Raw genomic sequence first — 9459 nt, 5'->3', positions numbered from 1 at the left:
GGGCCGGGGGAGGGAACCGGGGGGGCGGCGGCTCCGTCCCGGCCTTGCCAAATATTGACGGAGCCGCCTCGCGCCCGTCTCAAGGTGACGGCGAACGCAGAGGGCACCGGCGGCACCGCGGCACCGGCGGCGGCCCCGGAGCGACCGGCCCCCCCTCCCGGAATGCACCGACTCGCCCCGGGATGCTCCGGGCCCCGCAGGATGCGCCGGGCCCGCTCGGGATGCGCCGATCCCCCCGCCAACTCCGGCCCCCCGGGAAGCACCGACACCCCGGGACGCAGCGACACCCCGGGACGCAGCAGCCCCTCCCGCCGAGCCCCGGCCCCCCGAACAGCCGGGGGCTCCGGGCCGAGCTCGGATTGCCCCTGGAGTGCAGCGAGCCCACGGCCGCGCTCCCATCCCCCGGGGCTGCACGGACCCCCGGTAAATCCCCCCCAGCCTTGCGCCCCTCAGCCCCTGCGGGGGCTGCACAGCCGAGCCCCCCGCCACGGCCCCCCCAGTGACCCCGGAGTGGGGTGAAGCGGGGTACAGGGGCACCCCAGGCAGCAGGATCTGCCTGCAGGGACACCCCGGGCAGCGGGGGGGGAGCTCCCAGCACCCCGAGTGGGCACCCCAGAAGCACTTGCGGATCCCAGGCTGTGCCACGGCCCCCCCACACGAACCCCAGCCCAGGAGTCAGGTTTGGACACAGGTGCCCCGTGCCCGTCCCCACTGCGCAGTGACCCCTGGGCCCCCCGGGGGGTTACCCGGAGGGTGACACGGGGGGTGACCCAGGTGGTGACCCCCGCCACCCCATCACACCCCGGCACACAGAGGCTGCCACGTGATGGCAGCGGTGCCGTCAGACCGCGTCCCGCACCTGCATTCCCCACTCCTGCCACATCCCTCCCACCATCCCGTGACCCCTTTGACCCCCCAGACCCCCCCAGCCCCTTTGGTCATGGCCCCACGGCCCCAAACCCGCCGGGCTCCATCCTGCACCCCAGCAGCACCCACCACACCTTTGTGCGTCACCGTGGCACAGGTGGGCACGGTGCCCTGGGTTGGCAGCGCAGAGAGAGCCCCCAGAGCCCCCCTAGGCCGCAGCTTACCCGGGAGCCCCGGAGGAACTCCATCAGGATGGGGCCGGTCCCATTCCCGGTCACGTGCGAGCGGCGGGGCTCGCCAGGAGCACCGGGCGGCCGCGGCGGGACACGGGGGTCAATCATTAACTCGCCCGGGAACCGTCGCCAGAGCAGCGCTGGCACCGCGGGCACCGCCACGGCCGTGCCACCAGCGGCACTGGCACCGTGCCGGCCCCAAGGGCGCCCGGCACCGCTGGCCTGGCCTGCCCCGGGGGCTGCTGTGGGGCACTCCCGCCCCACGGCTGAGCCATGGGGCCATGGGCACTGCCAGCACCCCACAGCCCTGCCCCACACCTGAGCCAGGTGCCATGGGCACTGCCAGCACCCCACAGCCCTGCCCCACACCTGAGCCAGGTGCCATGGGCACTGCCAGCCCCCCACAGCCCGGCATCCCCCAGGCGCACTGGCACCGTGCCGGCCCCAAGGGCGCCCGGCACCGCTGGCCTGGCCTGCCCCGGGGGCTGCTGTGGGGCACTGCCGCCCCACGGCTGAGCCATGGGGCCATGGGCACTGCCAGCACCCCACAGCCCTGCCCCACACCTGAGCCAGGTGCCATGGGCACTGCCAGCACCCCACAGCCCTGCCCCACACCTGAGCCAGGTGCCATGGGCACTGCCAGCACCCCACAGCCCTGCCCCACACCTGAGCCAGCTGCCATGGGCACTGCCAGCACCCCACAGCCCTGCCCCACACCTGAGCCAGCTGCCATGGGCACTGCCAGCACCCCACAGCCCTGCCCCACACCTGAGCCAGGTGCCATGGGCACTGCCAGCACCCCACAGCCCGGCATCCCCCAGGCGCGCCAGGGCAGCAGGGGCCGTGCCATGACACCCGTCGCCCCTCCAGGCATGGTCGGGGGGTGCAGCCTCTCACCCCCCCGCCAAGGCGCGCCCCGCGGTGGCACTTACGCTCTGGAAGGCCGAGGAGACAATGTGGTGAAGCTCGGAAGACACCTGGGAGTGGGTCATGGCGCTGGCACGGCCCCCGGCACGGCCGGCTTAGCCCTTTTCCTTCTCGCGGGGGCTCAGGGGACGCTGTCGGGGCAGCATAACCTGCGGGCACAGGGGGGGATCAGGGGTGCCCCCGAGGCGGGGGCCGGGGCTGCCCCTCCTCGGGCTGCGCTGGCTCCGGGCTGGTTTGTCTTGGCCACCGGCTGGAATGGGAGAGCTGCGGCCAAGACAAACGCCGGGAGGGGAGCGGAGTCGGGGCAGCGGGACCCCGGGCAGGCACCCAACCCCGCGGGGTGCAGGCAGGCTGCCAGAGTCGGGGGGCACAGCAGCTCCCGACCCTCCCGAAACCCCACAGCCCTCCCCCATTTCCCCATTTCACCCTTTCCCCGACCCAGCTTCCACCCACGTTTGCCCCTTGGCAGCTCCCGGGGCCCTGCGCTGACCCCTCTGGCACCGGCGTGCCGCGTTTATTGCCACGGGAGGTGGCCCACGTGACGGGGGGGACCGAGGAGGGTGGTGACGGATGACTGCGTCTCACATGGGTGGCATCGCCGTCACCGTCACCGCCGGGGTGCCAGCACGGTGGCCGTGGTGAGGCTCGAGGAGCTGCGCCTCAGTGGAACGCCGAGGCTGCGGCTCCGAGCCTCACCGCAGCCCTGAATCCCACCTACTCCCGAAATTCGGTGCTACCCTGCTCCGGCTTCTCCCTAATCCCCGCTCCCGTCCGGGGCCGGAGCCAGCACATCCACATTCCAGCAGGCAGATTATCCGCCCTGCCACGCCGCTCTCCTGGGGCGCCCGCCAAGCCGCCGCCAGCATTCAACCCCCCGGTTCGGGACGGGACCCTCCCACGGGGGGGGACGTGGGGCTGGGCCACCCCCTCGCCGGGTGCCGGGCCGCCGGCATGGCACGGTGTCGCCGCTGTGGGCACTAAGCAGCTTTTTGGGCTTAATCTCGTGGGCAGCTCGGGATTAGTTTGGGAACACACTGGGATTGTTCTCGGGAACGTCGTGCTTTCACCAAAACACCCAAAAAAGGGGGTCCTGGCCCCCAGGCACCACAGCAGGGGCCCGGCAGGATGGTGACACTGGGGACATGTGGCCTCCGGGAGCCAGGGGCATGACCCCGCTGGAAAGGATGACGGACAGCTGGGGGGGCACGGGGGGACACTTCTGCTTTCCACGGCAGCCGCTGAGTCACGGAGGAGCAGTGGCCGGGAACGGCTCAGCGCTCGCACCAGCCCGGTGGAACGGGGCCAGAACAAGCCTTGATCGGTGCCCCGCGGCCAACCCCACTCCCGGGACGCTCCGGCACCCTGCGATGGGGGGACGGCTCCAGAGCAGACGCCCCAGGACAGTCCCACCGTCACCGCTGCAGTGCCGCCACCTCGCCCTCCTGCCGGGCAGAAGGGCCAGGACACACAGCCGAGGCCACGGGCGACAGCACCGTGACAGCGCCGGCGCTGGCACTGCCACCGGCCGCGCCCCGCGGCACAATGGCCCCTCGTGCGAGGCCGGGCCGCCCCGGTAAGCGGGGCAGGACCGCGCTCCGGGCGGCTGCCAGCGCCGGGAGTGACCTGCCGCTGCCACGGCCACTCCCGCGCCGCCGGAGTCACATTCCTGGGACCGGCCCTGGCCTGCCTGAGCTGCTGAGGCGATTAGAGGGCTCGGCCCTGGCCCCACACTGCCTCGGGGCTGCCCCAGAGGGCCCACGAGCTCCTGGACCCAGGCTGTGCCGGGACCCACCTCCGGCACCCCCGGCACCGGGGCAGCGGGCTGGCACGGTGGGAAGAGGGACAACATTCACACCGGGATACACCTGTCCACACCTGGACAACTATGTCCTGGACATTGGGACAACCACAGCCACATCTGTACTGGGACAATCACATCCTGGGCAGCCACAACAGGACATCCTGGACAATCACAGCCAGGACACCCACGTCCTGGGAAGCCAGGTCACACATCCACAGCAGGACTACCACGTCCATAGCTCAGAGCCAAAACCCCATGAGACAGAGACAAGACTCGGGGTGGGGAACCCCCAGGGCACCAAGTGTCCTCCTGCCCCCTCTCATGCCAGTACCCCCACCAGCATGGCTCCTGCCAGAACATCTCCTGCACACACATGTGCCACCCATGATGGTGCTCACACTGGCATCAAGGCTGATGGAGACCCCCGTAGCACATTCCCCAGCCTTGGCGGTGACACCAGCCGCCCCCTTGGTGACAAGGAACAGCACACCGTGTCTGTTGTGGCCTCCCTGCTGGCAGCACCCTCCAGCACGGCGTGTGCCAGGCAGGAGGAATGGCTGGGGCGAGGCCAGCACGGCTCAGGCTGTGCCCCTCGCCTGGGCAGACATGTCCATGGAAAAGAGAAGTCAGGAGACCCCCAGTTCCCTGCACCCTGGAATGGGGGAGCCCCAGTGGGTGCCCCAAAGATGCCCACCCCCCATCTCCCTGCAGCCCCTTGCTCCCTGCCCAGCCTCACCTGGCTGCTCTGGGAGACCCCCGGGTGTCACTGGCACCCAGTGTGCCCCCAGACCCCACCCAGCAGAAGCACTTGGGAGCCTGCAGCCCCTCGTCACCACGGGACAGAGCCGGGCCAGGCACCACTGGCTGCCACCCAGCAGAGCTTCACACGCTGAGCAGAAACCAACACCAAAAATGTTCACCGCCCCCCTGCCCACGACCTCAAAACCACCGGATCTGGAGATGAGTCACAGCTCTGCACCCACATGGTGCCGCTACCACTGTCATTGCCACTGTCACCGATGTGCCAGGGCACCCTCTGCCACCCCAGAGAGGCCAGGACCCCCCCATGCAGCACCAGACCTGCAAGAGCCTCCTGCCACTGTCCCCATCCCTGCCACTGTCCCCACCCCTGCCACTGTCCCCATGCCAGCCCCAGGAGGGGACAGCCACAGCTGCCCGCACAGTCCTTGACACTTTGATCCCTGCAGGGTGGGATACCGTGGAGCGGTGGTCTGGCACAGGGACAGCCACAGTGTCACCTGCGGCAGGGCCGGACGGCGCCCACCCACCCACCCTGGGCTGTCGGAGCCCCCGGGGCGGTGCCGCTCCCGCTGTGCCGGCCCCGGTGCCCGCACAGGCTCGCCCCACTCACCCCATCACCCGCCGAGCCGGCCAGCCAAGGCTCCCGCCGCTCCCACCCCCAGGCCGGGGTCCGGTCCGGCGGGCAGCACCGGGACCCCCGGCCCGGCAGGGGCGAGGCCGCTCCGGGGCAGGAGCGCGGGCAGCGGCGCCGTGCCCGGAGCTGCCGAGCGCTGCCCGCAGTTTTGTACCGGCTCCGGAGGAAAAGCAGCCGCGGGAGCAGCGGCGGCAGCGCGAGCCTTTGTTCCGCGGAGCAGCCCCGGCTCCAAACAGTGAGGCTCTGCCAAGTCCTTCGCCGCGGCTCCCGTGGCCACCCCGCCCCGGGCGTCTTTGGGGACACAGGGGACACGACCCCCTCCGTAAGGGCAGGGTCCCACCTCGGCGAGGGCTGTGCCCACGCCTTGGCCCGGCGCCCCTGGAATGCCCGGCGCGGCGCCCTCGGCAGCCAGCCCGGCCCCTGCGGCCACCCCGGCCCGGCTAATGACAGCCTGCCACTGTGGGGGCTGAAACGGGGACAGCACGGGGACCGGCTCCCACGGTCCCCTCCCTTCCGCCGCCTGGGACGGCGCTCTCCGGCAGGGTGGCACCTGGGTCACCCTCAGCCCTGCCCAGGGCACAGGAGGGGCCCCCGGAGGGTCCCCCGGACCCTTGCGGCAGCCCCACCTCCCGCAGCGTCGCCGCCCGCCCGGGACAGGTGACAAAGCAGGTACAGAGCCCGGCGGAAGGGCTGCCGGCGGGGGGGCGCAGGCGCCGGTGCCAGCGCATCGTTAGAACGATCAAATCCCGGTTTTTTGGCAACCGCTTGAAGCGGTGCAGCGACCCCGAAGGGCTCGACAGCAGGTTCCCAGCTGGAGCCCCCTGCGAGGGGGGACGGGGCAGGCACGGAGCCCTTCCCGCAGCCCTGGGAGCTGCCAACCTAATTCCACTAGGGAGCGACCCCAAATCCTGACACCGCAGCGAAGACCGAAAGGGTCTCTGCAGCTGGCGAGAGGCAGCACGGGCAAGGCGGCCGGCACAGCCTGCTCCCGGCCCGAACCGTGCCCGCTGCCCGGGGCGCTCCGGGGCCGCGGGAGAGCCCCGGGCTGGAGCCGTGCCCGGCGTTGCTCAACCCCGGCTGTTTCGCAAGGGGCAGTGCCCGGTCCCCGGCGGGCACCGCGCGGCTCCCGGGCCCTCGGACCCTCCGTCCCGGGGCAGCGGGACGGCGGAGCGTGCCTGCACGACCCCAGACCCCTTCCTGCGGAGCCCTGCGGGGAGCGGGGGGCTGCGGACGTGTGACAGGGACAGGCGGCGGGACCCCAGCCCGCGTCACTCACCTGCCGAGGGCTGCGGGGCTCAGGCGCCGCGGGGCAAGCGCATGGAGCGGCCTGGCTGCAAGAGAGGGACGAGCATGGGCGAGGGGCGCTGGCTGCCCGCTGCCCCGGGACCCCCGGCACCCCGAGAGCGGGGCCCGGCGTCCCCGGGACCGCCCCGCACGGAGCTCCGGGGTGCCGCGGAGCGGGCAGCGTCGCTGCCGGCCGGGAGGATGGTGCCGGGCTGTCCGGGAGGGTCCCGGGGTCCGGGGGTGCCCGGGCCGGGCATCGCCCCCCTGCCGCCGGAGGGGCCAAGGCACCGGGAGCATGTGCCGGGAGACCCCGAGTCCCGGGACACGGCACAGCCCCCGAACCCCCCAGCGCCGCAGGGCCCCGGGGAGCAACCGGGGGAAGCAGAGCCGCGGCCGCGCCGGGACCTGGGGCTGCCAGGGCGGGGCAGGATGGCACCGGCACCGGGACCGGCACCGGCACCGGGACCGGGACCGGAGCTGCCGCGGGCGGGCGGGAGAGGAGGGAGCGGAATGCACGGGGCTCGGTGAGAGCAGCGTGCGGGGAGCGGGGACAGCACCGCCTGGGACGGGCGGCACCGGGAGGGGAGGGGCACTGGGACGGGACCGACACCGGGACGGGACCGGCACCGGGACGGGACCGGCACCGGGACCGGACCGGACCAGCCGTGCTGCGCCCCGCCAGCCTCACCGCCTCCGTTCGCGATCCCGCTGCCGGTGCCGCTCTTACCGGACAGTCCAGCCGCGCCGGGCGGGTCTGCGCGTCCCCGCGGGGCGGAACGGCGGGAGCGCGCCGGGGCGGGGCGGCACCGGGCGGGTCCGCACCGCTTCCGGCACCGACACAGCGGGTGGGGACACCGTCCCCGCAAGGGATCCCCGCAGGGGCGGGGCCGGGCGCGGGCCCTGCGCCGCCCTCGCTGACGGAGCCGCCCGTGGTGCCCGCAGTCCTTCATGTACCAGCTGCTGAAGGGGCTCGCCTTCTGCCACAGCCGCAACGTGCTGCACCGCGACCTGAAACCGCAGAACCTGCTCATCAACCGGGTGCGTGAGCAGGGGCACGGGGCTGGCTGTGTGTCTGGCTGTCTGTCCGTCCTGGCAGTCACACCTGCGAGCGGGGCTGGCTGGCTGGCTGTGTGTCTGTCCTGGCAGCCACACCTGTGAGCGGGGCTGTCTGTCTGTCTGTCTGTCTGTGTGTCCTGGGCAGTCACACCTGTGAGCGGGGCTGGCTGGCTGGCTGTCTGTCCGTCCTGGCAGTCACACCTGCCAGTGGGGCTGGCTGTCCGTCCTGGCAGTCACACCTGTGAGCGGGGCTGTCTGTCTGTCTGTCTGTCTGTCCGTCCTGGGCAGTCACACCTGCAAGCGGGGCTGTGTGTCTGTCTGTCTGTCTGTCCTGGCAGTCACACCTGTGAGCAGGGCTGGCTGGCTGGCTGTCCTGGGCAGTCACACCTGCCAGCGGGGCTGTCTGTCCGTCCTGGGCAGTCACACCTGCGAGCAGGGCTTTGGGGGGCACGGGGGCACCGGGGACCCTGGGGTCTCTGAGCGTCACCGCTCGCTCCCCCCAGGACCTGAAGAAATACTTTGACAGCTGCAACGGGGACCTGGACCCCGAGATCGTGAAGGTGGGTGTGGCGGGGCCGGGCGCGGGCCCTGCGCCGCCCGCGCTGACGCAGCCGCCGTGCCCGCAGTCCTTCATGTACCAGCTGCTGAAGGGGCTCGCCTTCTGCCACAGCCGCAACGTGCTGCACCGCGACCTGAAACCGCAGAACCTGCTCATCAACCGGGTGCGCGGCACGGGCACGGGGCTGGCTGGCTGGCTGGCTGTCTGTCTGTCCGTCCTGGCAGCCACACCTGCCAGCGGGGCTGGCTTGTCTGTCTGTCTGTCTGTCCTGGGCAGTCACACCTGTGAGCGGGGCTGGCTGTGCTGCTGTCCGTCCTGGCAGTCACACCTGCCAGCGGGGCTGGCTGGCTGTCTGTCTGTCCGTCCTGGGCAGCCACACCTGCGAGCGGGGCTGGCTGGCTGGCTGTCTGTCCGTCCTGGCAGTCACACCTGCCAGCGGGGCTGTCTGTCTGTCTGTCTGTCCTGGACAGTCACACCTGCCAGCGGGGCTGTCTGTCTGTCTGTCTGTCCTGGACAGTCACACCTGCCAGCGGGGCTGTCTGTCTGTCTGTCTGTCCTGGACAGTCACACCTGCCAGCGGGGCTGTCTGTCTGTCTGTCTGTCCTGGACAGTCACACCTGCCAGCGGGGCTGTCTGTCTGTCTGTCTGTCCTGGACAGTCACACCTGCCAGCGGGGCTGTCTGTCTGTCTGTCTGTCCTGGACAGTCACACCTGCCAGCGGGGCTGTCTGTCTGTCTGTCTGTCCTGGACAGTCACACCTGCCAGCGGGGCTGTCTGTCTGTCTGTCTGTCCTGGACAGTCACACCTGCCAGCGGGGCTGTGCTTGGGGGTGGCGCTTGGCAATGGGGGCTGTCTGTCTGTCTGTCTGTCTGTGTGTCCTGGGCAGTCCCAGCTGGTGTCTGTGCCGTCTCTGCCGTGTTCCCAGTGACGGGAAGGCAGCAGGGCCGCTGTCCCTGCGGGGTGGGGGACGCGGTGGGACCCCCCCCAGGCTGACCCCGTGTGTCCCCCCAGAACGGGGAGCTCAAGCTGGCGGATTTCGGGCTGGCTCGGGCCTTCGGCATCCCCGTGCGCTGCTACTCGGCCGAGGTGAGCTCCTGGGGGGGCTGGGGCTGCTGCCCTGCCCAGCCGGCCGGGGCTGCCCCGTGCCAGTGTCCCCGTGCCAGTGTCCCCGTGCCAGTGTCCCCGTGCCAGTGTCCCCGTCCCTCCCCAGGTGGTCACCCTGTGGTACCGGCCCCCTGACGTTCTCTTCGGGGCCAAGCTCTACTCCACCTCCATTGACATGTGGTCAGCTGGGTGCATCTTTGCGGGTACACGGGGGGCCGGGGCAGCGGGGGGG

At 71.6% G+C, this 9459-nt stretch overlaps 2 protein-coding genes across 3 annotated transcripts in view; one reads left to right on the top strand and one right to left on the bottom strand.

Moving 5' to 3' along the window:
- SLC4A2 (solute carrier family 4 member 2) overlaps positions 1-6616 on the bottom strand; it is a 17272-nt gene extending 10656 nt beyond the window's left edge. For both annotated transcript variants that reach the window (XM_041402363.1, XM_041402365.1), the window contains exons 1-2: positions 6501-6616; positions 2033-2176 (exon numbers count right to left, since the gene is read on the bottom strand). In XM_041402363.1, the coding sequence (XP_041258297.1) occupies positions 2033-2092 (60 nt within the window). In that variant the 5' untranslated portion in view covers positions 2093-2176; positions 6501-6616. The remainder of the gene's footprint in view (positions 1-2032; positions 2177-6500) is intronic.
- An 840-nt stretch (positions 6617-7456) lies between these two features.
- The window catches only part of CDK5 (cyclin dependent kinase 5), a 5784-nt gene continuing 3781 nt past the window's right edge, over positions 7457-9459 (top strand). The window contains exons 1-5 of the mRNA XM_041402399.1: positions 7457-7546; positions 8068-8124; positions 8191-8286; positions 9135-9209; positions 9334-9430. Coding sequence (XP_041258333.1) covers positions 7457-7546; positions 8068-8124; positions 8191-8286; positions 9135-9209; positions 9334-9430 — 415 coding nt within the window. The remainder of the gene's footprint in view (positions 7547-8067; positions 8125-8190; positions 8287-9134; positions 9210-9333; positions 9431-9459) is intronic.

Source organism: Onychostruthus taczanowskii, unplaced genomic scaffold (genome assembly GCF_017590055.1).
Source record: "Onychostruthus taczanowskii isolate IOZ18803 unplaced genomic scaffold, ASM1759005v1 scaffold198, whole genome shotgun sequence".
In the NCBI taxonomy this organism is placed as follows: Eukaryota; Metazoa; Chordata; class Aves; order Passeriformes; family Passeridae; genus Onychostruthus; species Onychostruthus taczanowskii.
The sequence above is the reverse complement of the archived record's forward strand: the minus strand, read 5'-3'. Positions and strand labels throughout refer to the sequence as shown.